This window comes from Hemiscyllium ocellatum, chromosome 40, assembly GCF_020745735.1.
Source record: "Hemiscyllium ocellatum isolate sHemOce1 chromosome 40, sHemOce1.pat.X.cur, whole genome shotgun sequence".
Classification (NCBI taxonomy): domain Eukaryota; kingdom Metazoa; phylum Chordata; class Chondrichthyes; order Orectolobiformes; family Hemiscylliidae; genus Hemiscyllium; species Hemiscyllium ocellatum.
Window position 1 is genome coordinate 14,102,735 of NC_083440.1, and position 15,780 is coordinate 14,118,514.

At 49.6% G+C, this 15,780-nt stretch overlaps 1 protein-coding gene across 3 annotated transcripts in view; it reads right to left on the reverse strand.

Annotated features, from left to right (window-relative positions):
• Positions 1-15,780, reverse strand: part of LOC132834489 (equilibrative nucleobase transporter 1-like) — a 67,415-nt gene that overhangs the window by 27,329 nt on the left and 24,306 nt on the right. For all 3 annotated transcript variants that reach the window (XM_060853406.1, XM_060853404.1, XM_060853407.1), the window contains one exon: positions 866-912. In XM_060853406.1, the coding sequence (XP_060709389.1) occupies positions 866-912 (47 nt within the window). The remainder of the gene's footprint in view (positions 1-865; positions 913-15,780) is intronic.

Sequence of the window (15,780 nt, forward strand, 5' to 3'; positions counted from 1 at the left end):
CCTCAGTGCTGACCCTCCGATAGGGCGGCGCTTCCTCAGCGCTGACCCTCCGACAGTGCGGCGCCCCCTCAGCGCTGACCCTCCGATAGGGCGGCGCTCCCTCAGTGCTGACCCTCTAACAGCGCGGCACCCCCTCAGTGCTGACCCTCTAACAGCGCGGCACTCCCTCAGTACTGACTCTCTAACAGCGCGGCACCCCCTCAGTGCTGACCCTCTAACAGCGCGGCACCCCCTCAGTGCTGACCCTCTAACAGCGCGGCACCCCCTCAGTGCTGACCCTCTAACAGCGCGGCACCCCCTCAGTGCTGACTCTCTAACAGCGCGGCACCCCCTCAGTGCTGACCCTCTAACAGCGCGGCACCCCCTCAGTGCTGACCCTCTAACAGCACGGCACGCCCTCAGTGCTGACCCTCTAACAGCACGGCACTCCCTCAGTGCTGATCCTCTAACAGCGCGGCACCCCCTCAGTGCTGACCCTCTAACAGCGCGGCACCCCCTCAGTGCTGACTCTCTAACAGCGCGGCACTCCCTCATTGCTGATCCTCTAACAGCGCGGCACTCCCTCAGTGCTGACTCTCTAACAGCGCGGCACTCCCTCAGTGCTGATCCTCTAACAGCGCGGCACCCCCTCAGTGCTGACCCTCTAACAGTGCGGCGCCCCCTCAGCGCTGACCCTCCGATAGGGCGGCACTCCCTCATTGCTGATCCTCTAACAGCGCGGCACTCCCTCAGTGCTGACCCTCTAACAGCGCGGCACTCCCTCAGTGCTGATCCTCTAACAGCGTGGCACTCCCGCATGGCTGACCCGACAGGGCAGTGCTCCCTCAACACTGATCCTCTGACAGCGCGCCAGAGCTCGACTCACCAGCATGCGAGAAGGCGATCATCAGGGTGGCTGTGGTGTATAGGAATCTGCAGAGATAAGAAGAACACAACATTACTCCGAAATAAAACCAGGATCGGTGGGATGCTGGAAATCTGAAATAAAAACCAAAATGGCTTGAGAAACACAGCAGGTCTGACATCATTTGTGGGCTAGAAAGCAGAGTTAACATTTTAAGTCCAATGAACCTTCCCCTGAACTGCACCTAATCTGAATTGGTATTCTTACCCTAACCACCTGGAAGGAATGAGCCCTCGCACTGAACTAGCGCGTCTCAACCTCCGAACACCCAAAAACCACTCACTGGCCGAAGTCATAACTTCAGGAACAGTGTCATTCAACTCACTGTTCAGTCCATTGAAATCAGCAGAACCAATCAGCTTCACTCTTTTTTTTAACAATTTCAAACATACATTTTATTCATAAAAGTATCTTATATGAACACAATCATTAAAAGCGCTTCCATTCCGTACAGTACAATATGAACAAACACTGAAGTCTGACTCTATCCCGGAAAACAAACCAAAGGTAATTCCTACCTGTCCAAGACGACACTGAGATATATCTGAAGCACATGGAGGGTCCGAGGAATGAAACGGTCCCCTATTTACCTTGGGCAGAAAGGCTTCAGACATTGGTCTTTCCCCTTGGCGGCAGCTGTCCCGAGCTTCAGTGCATCCCTCAGTGTGTCGTCCCGGATCTTGGAAGGTGCCACTTGGTCAGGGTCAACCCCTTGCTCTGCATGTTTCTCCCAGACCAACTCTCACGGAGTTGACGGTCCTCCAGACGCAGTCGCTGTTTGTCTCTGCGTCCAGCTCCACCACGGAGCTGCTTGGGACACACGGCGACAAAAACCACTGCACCTTCCTCCAGGCGTCCTTTGCAGAGGCAAATTCCGGCTGGAGACCTGTGAGAGTCCATATACTCTCACAGCCGCACAACATTGACAGTCTGCTCAGGGAACCACGTGACAGGACACACCCTCTCCTTTTCCCGCAGGGTCTCAAGGACGCTACGTGCTGACCACTTCCTCGTGGACTGGGAGGTCAAAGGTATTTCTCTTTGCGCATTTCTCCACGAAGGACACGTGGAACGGAACAGTCCATCTACTTTGGAATGTTCAGCGACAGCGAGGCTGGACCCATCCTTCGCAACACCAGGGACAGGTAGAACCTCAGTATATCGTGACACTGGGTGTTTGCATAGTGAGGGCACAAGTGAGGTTTGCAGATGCTGGAGATCAGAGTCTAGATCAGAGTGGTGCTGAGCAAGCACAGCAGGTCAGGCAGCATCCGAGGAGCAGGAAAGTCGGCGTTTCGGGAGAAAGCTCTTCATCAGCTTGAGTCAGCTGCATACCAAGCTGGCCATCAGACTGAGGGCGAGGTCGGGTATGTTTTTGCCCCCCCTACTTATCCAGAGCTTTGTACATGGATCCCCTGCAGGCACAGTCCACCTTTGACCTCCAGGTGAAATCAAAGATGGTTCCGGCAACGGGCCAGACCTTCGCCACGTAGAAGAGAGAACGCCTCACACCTGATGACCCTCAATGGAGGAGCGGTGCTCCCTGTTTCTGCCTCACCTTGGCAAAGTGCTCCTCCCAGGTTTTCGTGCACACCCCAGCCCCTCTAAACCAAATGTCCAGCACCTTCAGGTAACCTGTCCTGACGGTGAAGGGGATAACGGATCAGTTGGTCTCGTTCCCAAAGCACATGCCCTCCCTCTTGCATTGAATTCCCTTGACTCCTAATGCAGTTGGGACCAGTCACAGATGCTCATGAGTCTGTGCACTGACAGTCGATCCAAGCAGAAAATGGCGACGTCTTCCACGTACGAGGGGGATCGGCTTTGGCCTGTAGGCATCTGCTGCCTGGAATAGGTCCCCTCCCCCCCTCAGGCATGCATCCTTCCTGATGGACTCCGCAAAAGACTCGGTACAGCACACAAACACGGCAGGAGAGAACGGGTAGACTCTGGATCTGATCGGGGAGCTTTCGGACTCCCCACCCATCGATCAAGACCGCACGAACAACGGTAGCGCCGAGCTGTCGGATCCAGTCGCGAATTCCCTCCCCAATTGGGACAGCGCGTCCCACACATCAGTGTGGCAATGTCCTGTCAATAGGCCTTCTCCTGGTCCAGGCTGCTGAGGCAGGAGGCCACTCCCCTGTCCTGCACGCAGGCGATCGTATCCCTGAGGCTCTCGGAGATCGTCCTGCCCAGTACAGGACAGCTTTGGTCAGGGGTGAATCACCAGAGCAGAACTAATCTGGTCGGCGATAACTTGACACAGGATTTTCTAATCCACACTGGACAGTGAAAACAGTCGCCAATTTCTCATTTCCTGTCTCTCCCCCTTCGGCTTGGAGATGAGGGTGATGATATCTTTCCTCACGGACTCGCACATGCAGCCTGCAAAAAGCATACTGTCCTAGACCTCCAGCAGGTCCTGGTTAATCAGGTCCCACCGCGGCGAATACAACTCGGCTGATACGCCATTGCTTTTGAAACTTTTGTTCTTTTCCAAGGTCTCTTGGGCCTTTGGTCAGCTCATCCAGAGGTAACGGCTGGCCCAGCCTCTCCCATGTGATTAGATTAGATTCCCTACAGCGTGGAAGCAGGCCCTTCGGCCCAACCAGTCCAGACCTACCCTCTGAAGAGTAATCCACCCAGACCCATTTCCCTCTGACTAACACCGAACACTATGGGCAATGTGCCATGGCCAATTCGCCTTAACTTGCACATCTTTGGACTGCGGAAGGAAACCAAAGTACCCAGAGGGCGGCACAGTGGTTAGCACTGCTGCCTCACAGCGCCTGAGACCCGGGTTCAATTCCCACCTCAGGCAACTGTCTGTGTGGAGTTTGCACGTTCTCCCCGTGTCTGCGTGGGTTTCCTCCCACAGTCCAAAGATGTGCGGGTCAGGTGAATTGGCCACGCTAAATTGCCCTAGTGTTAGGTAAGGGGTAAACGTAGGGGTCTGGGTGGGTTGCGCCCCGGCGGGTCGGTGTGGACTTGTTGGGCCTGTTTCCACACTGTAAGTAATCTAGAGAAAAACCCACGAGACACAGGGAGAAAGTGCAAGCTCCACACAGAAAGGCTGTAACCTGGGACCCTGGTGCTGAGAGGCAGCAGTGCTAACCACTGAGCCTCCATGCCGCCCTGTGTGCTCCTGTCAAAAGCCTCCGTGGCAGAGTTTAAGGTGGTGAATCAGCCATTTTGTCAGTTCAAGGTCACTCTGGGGTCAGGCTCCGTGGGGTCTGACCACGGTAGACAAAGGGTTAGACACCTTGCTGGCTGGTAATGGCTTCCATTCCCAGGAGGAGGGGAAGAACACTATCAGCCTCTGCTCTGAAGGCTGACTAGAATGCAGCACCAGGTTGGATTATTTTTTACTCATTCACAGGGATGTGGGTGCCTCTGGCTAGGCCAGCATTTTTATTACCCTACCCTAATTGCCCCGAGGACAGGTAAGTGTTAACCACATCGCTCTCCATCTGGAGCCAGACCAGGTAAAGGACAACAGTTTCCTTCCTTGGGAACATTAGGGGTTTCCTTTTTTTCCCCCTGACACTCAGCAACAGTTTCATGATCATCGCTGGACTCCTAATTCCAGTTCATTTGTTTCGCTATTGAATTTGAAAACCATCGTTTGCCTCGGTGGGATTTGAAGCCCTGTCCCTCGAACATTAGCTGGGTCTCAGGATTGATAGGCGAGCAGTAATAACGACCTTGGAGCCAGAGACCGAGTCAAGCAGGAGAAGGAGTCGGCCATGTGACCTCTGCTGCTGGGTTCAACAAGATCATGTGACCAGACAAGGGAGTCGTCCACGAGTGGCCGAGACATTAGGAAGCTCAGGGAAACTTTGCTGCTTATCCACAGATCCCTGAAAGCAGGAGTACACGTTAGATGGTGGTTAAGGCGGCATATGGCTCGTTGTCTTTATCAGTTATGCCCACACAGTTTAAAAAGAGTCCTTTTATTTCAAATATATACTTTATTCATTAAACAAAAATCTCTTTGGAAAAATACATTATCACAAAAGCAGTTCAGTTCTGAGCAGTTGCACATCAAGTAAACAAACTAAACACTGGACTTCGACTCCATTGAAAAAAAACCAAAGACCTCTCTTACGCATATAAATACTAATATTTACATATATTTGAGGCACTGGGAGGGTCCACGAACTGAACTTTGGCAGAAAGCCCACAGACTGCAATCTTTCCCCACATAACCTTGGCAGGAGCTGCCCCAAGCTTCAGCGCTTCCCTCAGCACATATGTTCCAAGGTCCAGGGCTACAACACTAGAACAAGGAGTCGTCCCTGACCAAGAGTCGGAGAGTCATTACAGCACGGAAACAGATCCGTCGGTCCAACCAGTCCATGCCGAACAGAATTCCAAACTAAACTCGTCACGCTTGCCTGGTCCTAGCCCATATCTCTCCAAACCATTCCTACTCATGGATTTATCCACATATTGTAAGTGTAGCCTCATTCTCCACTTCCTCAGGACGTTCACTCCACATGAGAATTAACCTCTGTGCAAAACATTTACCTCTCCTGCCTTTTCTAAATATCTCTCCTCTCACCTTAAAAATGTGGCCCCTGGTCTTGAAATCTCCCATCTTAGGCAAAAGACAACTCCCGCTGACTCGACCCAAACCTCTCGCGATTCTATAAGGTCGCCTCTCAACCTCCTACACTCCAGTGAGAAAAACCCCAGCCTTTCTTTTTAACTCAAATGTTCCGTACCCAGCACCACCCTGGGAAATCTCATCGGAGCCCTCTCCAGCTTGATAATGCCCTCCCTATAACTGGACGATTAGAACAGGACGTAGTATTCCGGAAGAGGTCTCAGCAATGTCCTGTACAACCCCAACATGACTTCCCAACTCCTATTCTCAAAAAGGACTAAGCAATGAAGTCAAATGTGGCGGTTTTAAACCCCCTGTTGATATGTGACACAAACCCCTCTGTTCATCAACACCATTAATTATACAAGCCCTACCCTTGTTTTTTGTACCAAAATGCAATCCGTCCCCTTTATCCAGATTGAACTCCATTTTTCAGCCCATTGACCCATTTGTAATCTTAGAATACCTTCTTTGCTATCTGCTATGCTACTGATTTTTGTGTGATCTGCAAACTTACTAATCATGTCTTCTTTATTCTCATCCAAATCATTTATTTAAATGACAAACAAAAACCAAAAGTTTTTAATTGGAGAGAGGCAAATTTTAAATGGTATGAGACAAGAACTTTCAAAAGTTGGTTGGAGTAGACTGTTCGCAGGTAAAAGGACATCTGACAAGTGGGAGGCGTTCAGGAGTGTGATGACGAGAATTCAGAGGCATTTTGTTCCTGTTGGAGTGAAGGGTAAGGCTGGTAAGATTAAGTATCAATGGATGAATAAAGACATTGAGGTTCCAGTCATAGAGATCTTTATGGAACACCACTGGTAACATGCCTCCTGTCTGAAAAGCAACTCTCCACCATTACTGTGTCTCCTGCCATGAAACCAATTCCATATCCAATTGGTAAGCTTATCCTGAATCCCATGTGACCTAACTTAGCTCACCATGCGGAACCTTGTCAAAGACTTTACTAAAATCCAAACAAATGTCTGTTGCTCTGCCATCAACCACCTTTTTGGTAGCTTCCTCAAAAAACTTCATCAAGTTTGTGAGACAATTTTCCTCACACAAAACCATGCTGACTATCCACAATCAATTTTTGCCTCTAATGGACCATAAATCCTAAATTTTATAATCACTGCCAACAATTCACCCACAACTGAAGTGAGACTCTGATTTATAATTGCCCAGTTTCTCCTTACAACCTTTCTTCAACAATGGGACGACATTAGCCACCGTCCTGTCATCAGGCCCCTCACCCGTAGTTATCGATGATGCAAATATTTCTGGAATGGGTCTTATAATTCCCTCCCTTACTTTCCACAATGTTCTGGGATACATTGGATCAGGTTTTGGAGATTTACCCATCTTTATATTCTATGGCCTGCCAAACTTCCTCTTCTGCAATGTGAGCTATTTTTAAAATACAAAGATTTATTTCTCTGCATTCTCTAGACTCCATTTCTTTCCTCACAGTAAACTGATGCAAAATATCAATTTAATATCTCTCCCATCTCCGAGTTCAACATAAAGACACCCTCAATCTTTATGAGGCCCTACCCTCTCTGTCGTTGCCCTGTCACTCTGAATGTATTTGGAGAATCTCTATGGCTTATTCTTACCTGCCAACGTTATCTCACATCCCCTCTTTGCCTTCTCTTAAGAACACCTCTGCACTATTTATATTGATTCAACTGAACCAAGTTGTCGATATTTAAAATAAGATCATCTTTTATTCTTGAAGAGATGGGTCAATGGGTTGAGGAGTGGCAGATGAAGTTCAATTTAGATAAATGTGAGGTGCTGAATTTTGGAAAGATAAATCAGAACAGGACTTATACACTTAGTGGTGACGTCCTGGGGTGTGTTGCTGAACAAAGAGACCTTGGTGTGTAGGTTTATAGTTCCATGAAAGTGGAGTCGCACATACATTGGATAGTGAAGGTGGTGTTTGGCATGCTTTGGTCAGAGTATCGAGTATAGGAGTTGGGAGGTCATGTTGTGGCAGTACAGGATATTGGTTCGGCTGTTCTCCCTCCTATCTGAAGAATGTTGTGAAACCTGAAAGGGTGCAGAACAAGTTACAAGCATGTTGCCACATTGGAGGGTTTGAGCGATAGGGAGAGGCTGAACAGGCTGGGGCTGTTTTCCCTGGAGAGTCGGAGCTGAGAAGTGACCTTATAGAGGTTTATAAAATCATGAGGGACATAATTAAACAAGGTGTTTTTCCCTGGGATGGGGCATCCAGAACTAGGAGGGCATAGGTTTAGGGAGAAAGGAGAAAGATTTAAAAGGGACCTAAGAGGCAATTTTTTCACACAGAGGGCGGTGTTTGTATGGAATGAGCTGCCGGAGGAAATGGAGGAGGCTGGAACAACTACTACATTTAAAAGGCATCTGGATGGGTATATGAATAGGAAGGGTTTAAAAGGGATCTGGGCCAAGTGCTGGCAAATGGGACAAGAGTAGTTTAGGATATCTGCTCAGCATGGATGAGTTGGACAGCAGAGTCGATTCCCTTGCTGTACATCTCTATGACTGGAACCTCAATGTCTTTATTCATCCATTGATACTTAATCTTACCAGCCTTACCCTTCACTCCAACAGGAACAAAATGCCCCTGAATTCTCGTCATCACACTCCTGAACACCTCCCACTTGTCCGTTTACCTGCGAACAGTCTACTCCAACCAACTTTTGAAAGTTCTTGTCTCATACCATTTAAAATTTGCCTCTCTCCAATTAAAAACTTTTACCTTTATGGAATGCTGATCATTTTCCATAATCACTTTGAAACTAACAGAATTATGATCGCTAGACGCAAAGTGCTCCCCCACTTTTTGCCCAACAGGTGGTCTAGCTTTGCTTCTTCTCTCGAAGGGGCATCCACATCCTGATCATGAAAATTTTCTCAAAAACATTTGTCAAACTCTTCACCATCCAAACCTTTCATGCGATGGTAGCCCCAGTTGATGGTTGGAAAATTAAAATTCCCCTTTATTTCAACTTCACGACAATCTCCCTACAGATTTATTTCTCTTACTATTAGGGGCCCTACAGTACAATCCCATCAAAGTGAGCCTTCCTTTCTGATCTGTAATTTCTACCCATACGTTTTCACTGGAGGATATCTTCCCTAGTTATAGCAGTAATACATTCCTTTATTATAAAGCACACCCCTGCCCCTTCTTGTCTCGTTTCTGAAGGCATCTGAAACCCGGTTCACTGAGTTTGCAGGCTGGTCCACCTTGCAGCCCAAGTTTCTATAGCTATGCCATCCCAATCCCATATTCTTAAACACACCGAGTTCATCAGCCTTACCTGTAAACATAATTTTGTTCTCCAGAATCACTACATACTCGGACTGTCTCTTTGTTCTTCTCTTGTTGACATGCTCCCCTGACATTCACAACTTCGCCCATCAATCCTTCTGTTAACCCTGTTATTGAGAATTCCTCCAGTCCCCCTCTTTATCAATATAAAGTTTCCCTTAATGGAATGAGCAAATCTCACTGCGAAGATATTGGTCCCTTTCCAGTTCAGGGCAGGCTCATCCGTTCTGAACAAGTCATTTCTATCCCAAAAGACATTCCAATTGTCCAAAATCCCAAATTGCTGAACAACACACCAGCTCTTCAGCCTTTGATTTATCTCCTTTAATCTACTCTTTATTCCCTCCTTTTGAGTTTGCCATTGGGAGTAAACAGTAAACCAGAAATGACGACTTTTAAAGCTCTACTTTTTAATCTTCTACCTAACCTCTTAATCTCACACTGTACTGCTTTAACGTTTTCCCTAAAAATGTCATTCCTAACAACGTGCACAATAACTTCTGGCTTCTCAATCTCACCTTTAACAATATTTAGGGACGTGCAGGTCAGGTGAACTGACAATGCCCACAGGGATGTGTAGGTTAGGTGCATCAGTTAGGGGTAAAATACAGAAGAACAGGGCAGGGGAATGGGTCTGGGTTACTCTGCAGAGGGACGCTGTGGACTTGTGGGGCTGAAGGGCCTGTTTCTACACTGTAGGGATTCTAATCAAATACTTGATAACAAGGACGCAGAATGTTTAAGTCAAGGGCAGGAGGTTAACAGGGGATTTGAGGATAAATTATTTTGACCCAGACGGAGGTGGGGAATCTGGAAAGCGTTCCCTGGGTGGGTAGTTGAGGTGAGAAACCTCAGAACCCTTCAAAAGTACTTGGATCTGCACCTGGAGTGTCATAACATCCAAGGGTAGGAACCTAGGGCGGGAAAGTGGGGCTGGAGTCCTTTGTCGGTGCAAATTCAATTGGCTAAAGGGCCAGTCCTGTACTGTGTGGCTCCACACGGCTGTGATCTGTGGAAGAAATTTCACAACCTTTCGTCACGGAGCTGCTCAGGATGAAACCGTGACACAAACCACTCGTTTTAAGAGCTGGAAAGCAAATGTTGGAGCTGTATATGATTTAGGTGAGGCCACAGCTGTAGTACGCTGTGCAACTCTGGCCCCCACACTCTTGGAAATGCTTGACTGTGCTGGAGGGGGTTGCAGAGGTGATTCACCAGGACATTGCCTGGGATGGAGCAATTCAGTGATGGAGAGGGGCTGGGGAAGCTCAGGTTGTTTTGTCTGGAGCAGAGAAGGTTGGGGGGGGGGGGGGGGGGGGTTGCCTGATGAGGGGCATGGACAGGGTGGATAGGAAGTAGCTGTTCCCCTTAAATCAAATACTCGATAACAAGGAGGCAGAATGTTTAAATCAAGAGCAGGAGGTTAACAGGGGATTTGAGGATAAATTATTTTGAGCCAGACGGAGGTGGGGAATCTGGAAAGCGTTCCCTGGGTGGGTGGTTGAGGTGAGAAACCTCAGAACCTTTCAAAAGTACTTAGATCAGCACCTGTAGTGTCATAACATCCAAGGGTATGGGCCTAGGGCGGGAAAGTGGGACTGGGGTAGGTACTGAGGAGTCCTTTGTTGGTGCAAATTCAATTGGCAAAAGGGCCAGCCCTGTACTGTGTGGCTCCACGTGTCTGTGATCTGTGGAGGAAATTTCACAACCTTTCGAGGCTTGTGGACAAGCAAGTAAAATGTCAAAACATTCAAGTCTGTGGCTGAGTGCGGGAAAGTGAAAACACTTGCCCGGTGACACTTGACACATTCGAAATGGGAGAGAGAAAGAAAGAGAGAGGTTTGTCAAGAGGAACAGTTAGAGGGGAGTGGAAGAGGGAGTGGACAGTTCTTCCAAAGAGCTAGCACAGCACAACAGGCCGAAGGGTTTCCCTCTGTCGTAGCAGTTTTAAATACAGGGGCTAGTATAGTGTCAGAAATAGGCGCGAAAATTTCTACAAAGGAAGACTCCACAAACAGCTTCCAAGTAATAACTGCTCAGAGGGGCCACTGCCCTCAGTCGCCTGACACCACACGTGCCTAAAGATTTATAAATAGCTCTAAGGGAGGCTGTATTATTTTAGTTGAAAAACATGTTGCTGGAAAAGCGCAGCAGGTCAGGCAGCATCCAAAGAGCAGGAGAATCGACGTTTCGGGCATAAGCCCTTCTTCAGGAATGAGGAAGGTGTGCCAAGCAGGCTAAGATAAAAGGCAGGGAGGAGGGACTTGGGGAAGGGGCACTGGGAATGCGATAGGTGGAAGGAGATTAAGGGAGGGTGATAGGCCGGAGTGGGGTGGGGCGGAGAGGTCAGGAAGATGATTGTAGGTCAAGAAGACGGTGCTGAGTTTGAGGTTTGGGACTGAGATAAGGTGGGAAGGGGGAGGGGAAATGAGGAAGCTGGAGAAATCTACATTCATCCCTGCTGGTTGGAGGGTTCCTAGGCGGAAGCTGAGGCGCTCTTCCTCCGGGTGAGGTGTTGCCATGGTCTGGCGATGGAGGAGGCCAAGGACCTACATGTCCTCGGCAGAGTGGGAGGGGGAGTTAAAGTGTTCGGTCACGGGGCAGTTGGGTTGGTTGGTTCGGGTGTCCCAGAGGTGTTCCCTTAAACATTCCGCAAATAGGCGGCCTGTCTCCCCAATGTAGAGGAGGCCACCTCGGATGCAGCGGATGCAATAGATGATGTGTGTGGATGTGCGGGTGAATTTGTGACAGATATGGAAGGATCCCTTGGGGCCTTGGAGGGAAGTGAGGGGGAAGGTGTGGGCGCAAGTTTTGCATTGCTTGCGGTTGCAGGGGAAGGTGCCGGGAGTGGACCTTCCCCTACTACACTGGCACCACCCCCCGCCTTTTCCTCCGCTACATCGATGACTGTATCGGCGCTACATCGTGCTCCCACGAGGAGGTTGAACAGTTCATCCACTTTACTAACACCTTCCACCGCGACCTCAAATTTACCTAGACTGTCTCAGACCATCTCCCTCCCCTTCCTAGACCTCTCCATTTCTATCTCGGGTGACCGACTCAACATGGACATTTGCTATAAACCGACCGACTCCCACAGCTACCTAGACTACACCTCCTCCCACCCTGACCCCTGGAAAAACGCCATCCCATATTCCCAATTCCTTCGCCTCCACCACATCTGCTCCCAGGAGGACCAATTCCAATACCGAACAACCCAGATGGTCTCTTTCTTCAAAGACCACAATTTCAGACGTGGTTGACGATGCTCTCCACCACATCTCTTCCACTTCCCGCTCCTCCGCACTTGAACCCCGCCCCTCCAATCGCCACCAGGAGAGAACCCCACTGGTCCTCACCCACTACCCCACCAACCTCCAGATACATCGTATCATCCTTCGTCATTTCCACCACCTCCAAACAGACCACACCACCATGGATGTATTTCCTTCCCCTCCTCTATCAGCGTTCTGGAAAGACCACTCCCTCCGCGACTCCCTCGTCAGGTTCACACCCCCCACCAACCCAACCTCCACTCCCGGCACCTTCCCCTGCAACCGCAAGAAATGCAAAACTTGCGCCCACACCTCCCCCCTTACTTCCCTCCAAAGCCCCAAGGGATCCTTCCATATCCGCCACAAATTCACCTGTACCTCCACACACATCATTTACTGCATCCGCTGCACCCGATGTGGCCTCCTCTATATTGTGCAGACAGGCTGCCTACTTGCAGAACGTTTCAGAGAACACCTCTAGGACACCCGGACCAACCAACCCAACTGCCTCATGACCGAACACTTTAACTCCCCCTCCCACTCCACCAAGGACATGCAGGTCCTTGGCCTCCTCCATCGCCAGACCATGGCAACAACACGCCTGGAGGAAGAGCGCCTCATCTTCCGCCCAGGAACCCTTCAACCACAGGGATGAATGCAGATTTCTCCAGCTTCCTCATTTCCCCTCCCCCCACCTTATCTCAGTTCCTACCCTCAGACTCAGCACCGCCTTTTGACCTGCAATCTTCTTCCCGACCTCTCCGCCCCCACCCCCTCTCCAGCCTATCACCCTCACCTTAACCTCCTTCCACCTATCGCATTTCCAACGCCCCTCCCTCAAGTCCCTCCTCCCTACCTTTTATCTTAGCCTGCTTGGCACACTCTCCTCATTCCTGAAGAAGGGCTTATGCCTGAAACGTCGATTCTCCTGTTCCTTGGATGCAGCCTGACCTGCTGTGCTTTTCCAGCAACACATTTTTCAGCTCCGATCTCCAGTCCTCACTTCCTCCCTTTCATTGACAATCACACTGGCAGGGAATTTGAGCAATGACATAGTGGTAATAATTGGTGGTTTTGTGGTAGAGAGCACTAAAAATAGAGAGCCAATGTCAGTAAGCACATGCGCGAGAGAGACACACAGAGAGACACAGACCGGCAGGGAGACAGGAAGAGAGAAATGATGCAAGTGATTGGGATGGGGGAGGAGGGGAAGACAGACAGAGAGAGTATGAGAGTAAGCGAGGGGTAGAGCATAAAAGATGCTGCCTGGCCTGCTGTGCTTTGACCAGCAACACATTTGCAGAGGGGTAGAGCATGACAGGGTGACAACGAAAGAGGGAAGAGAGCGTGAGCAGTGGGGAGAGAGAGAGAGATAGCAAGACAAAGGAGAGCACGAGAAAAAGCAAGAGGGACACACAGAGTATGAGGCAGACAGTGTATTTCAGGCCATGCAACAGAGACAGAAAGGGAGAGAAAATGCAAAAGTGCGTGAGGGAGCAAGAGGGTGTAATTGAGGGTTAGAGGGCATGATGCAAGGGAAAGGAATGTGACTTCGGGCAAAACCAAGGCAGAAACATAGACAGAGAAAAGGGAACCACATGTCGGCCATCCTTGCAGCCAGACATTGACTGGATCTGTCTTCTATTCCTGATCCTGGGAATAACCCCGAGATCAGTAGTCCTGTTTGTTAAAATTATTTCCTAGCTCGAGTTTAGAATAACGAGAAGGGATTTCATGGAATTCTGACAGGGCTGAAACAGGGCGGATGTAGGACTGACAGTTCTCCCTGACTGGAGGGTCCACAGCAAGGTGTAAGACCATTTCAGACTGAGATGAAGGAGAAATGTCCCAGAGCTGGGAACCTGGGGCATTATCCACCACCAGTTGCTGCAGAGGTAACAGCTGAACATGGACTGGAAAGAATTAGTTTTCTAGCAGTCAGTAACAAGATGGAAGAGAGGGTGAGGTATGAAGAGAGAGTCACGACCATGGTGAATGGTAGAGCAGGTTTGACAGGCTGAATGGTGAATACAAATGCAGTTGACTAATCTCTCCTCAAAAGGACAAACAGCAAATCAGTCTGGTGGACCTTCACTGCTCTCTCTTGGTGGTAAAATATCTTCACTTGGGTAAGGGAAGACCAAAATGCTGGGCAGTACTCCGGATGGGGCAGGACCTGGACAGTTGCTGCAAGGCATTGTGCCTGAACTGAGACCCTGTTTTAGTGAGGGCCAACAGACGATGTGTCTCCCTGACTGCTTGCTGACTGGCCTTCAGCGACCAGTTTAGATTCCGTACAGGATGGCAACAGGCCCTTTGGCCCAACAAGTCCATACCGACCCTCCAAAGAGTAACCCACCCAGACCCATTCCTCTATATTTACCCCTGACTAACGTACCTAATACTATGGGCAACTTAGCACAGACAATTCACCTGACCTGCACAACTTTGGATTGTGGGAGGAAACCAGAGCACATAGAGAGAACCCACGCAAACACAGGGAGAATGTGCAAACTCCAGTCCCTTTGAATACCAACCCATCGCTATTTAAATAATACATTCTCATTCAGTTTCCTCTACCGAAGTGGACAACTTCACGCTGATCTTCATTATCCTGCACCCAGCATGCCCACTCACTTGACTGATCCCAGTTGGCCGTAAGCCCTTTCACATCCTGCATCCCACTCATGATCCCACTTCTCTTATCGTCATCAGCAAACGTGGAAATCAGACAACCCCTACAGCGTGGAAGCAGGTCATTCGGCCCACTGAGTCCATACCATCCCTCTGAACAGCATCCTCAGCAGACCCACCCCTCTACCCTATCGCTGTAACCCTGCATTTCCCACCTAATCTGTACACGCCTGCTAGGTAACTTAGCACGGCCAGTTCACTTAACCTGCACATCTTTGGATTGTGCGAGGAAACTGGAGCACCCGGAGGAAACCCACGCAGACAAGAAGGGAACATGCAATCTTCACACAGACAGTTCCCCGAGGCTGCAATCGAACGCAGACCACTGGTGCTGTGAAGCAACACTGCTAACTCCGCGCCACATTGCTGCAGAAATAGTACATTTGATTCCCACAACCAAACTGTTGATGTGCATTGGAAACAGCTGGCGACCAAGCACCCCCCCCCCCCCCCGCCCCACCTCCTCATTGACATGCTCAATGTACCACCGAATGCCCCTGCAAGGAACTGGGTCCCAGTGCTGCTCGACTTGTACAAAGAATTTACAGCCCAGGAACAGGCCCTTCGGCCCTCCAAGCCTGAGCCTATCCAAATGTACTGTCTAAACCTGTCACCCAATTCCTAAGCATTTGTATCCCTCTGCTCCCCACCTACTCATGCATCTGTCCAGATGCATCTTAAATGAATCTACCATGCCTGCCTCTACCACCTCTGCTGGCAACGTGTTCCAAACACCCACCACCCTCTGTTTGTGAAGTACTTGCCATGTGTATCCTCCCTTAAACTTACCACCTCTCACCTTGAAAGCGTGACCTCTCGTTATTGAATCCTTCACCCTGAGAAAAAGCTTGTCTCTATCCACCCTGTCTACGCCCTTCACGACCTTGTAAACCTCAGTCAGGTCCCCCTCTCAATCTCCTTTTTTCTAATGAAATTAAACCTAGCCTACTCAACCTCTCTTCAG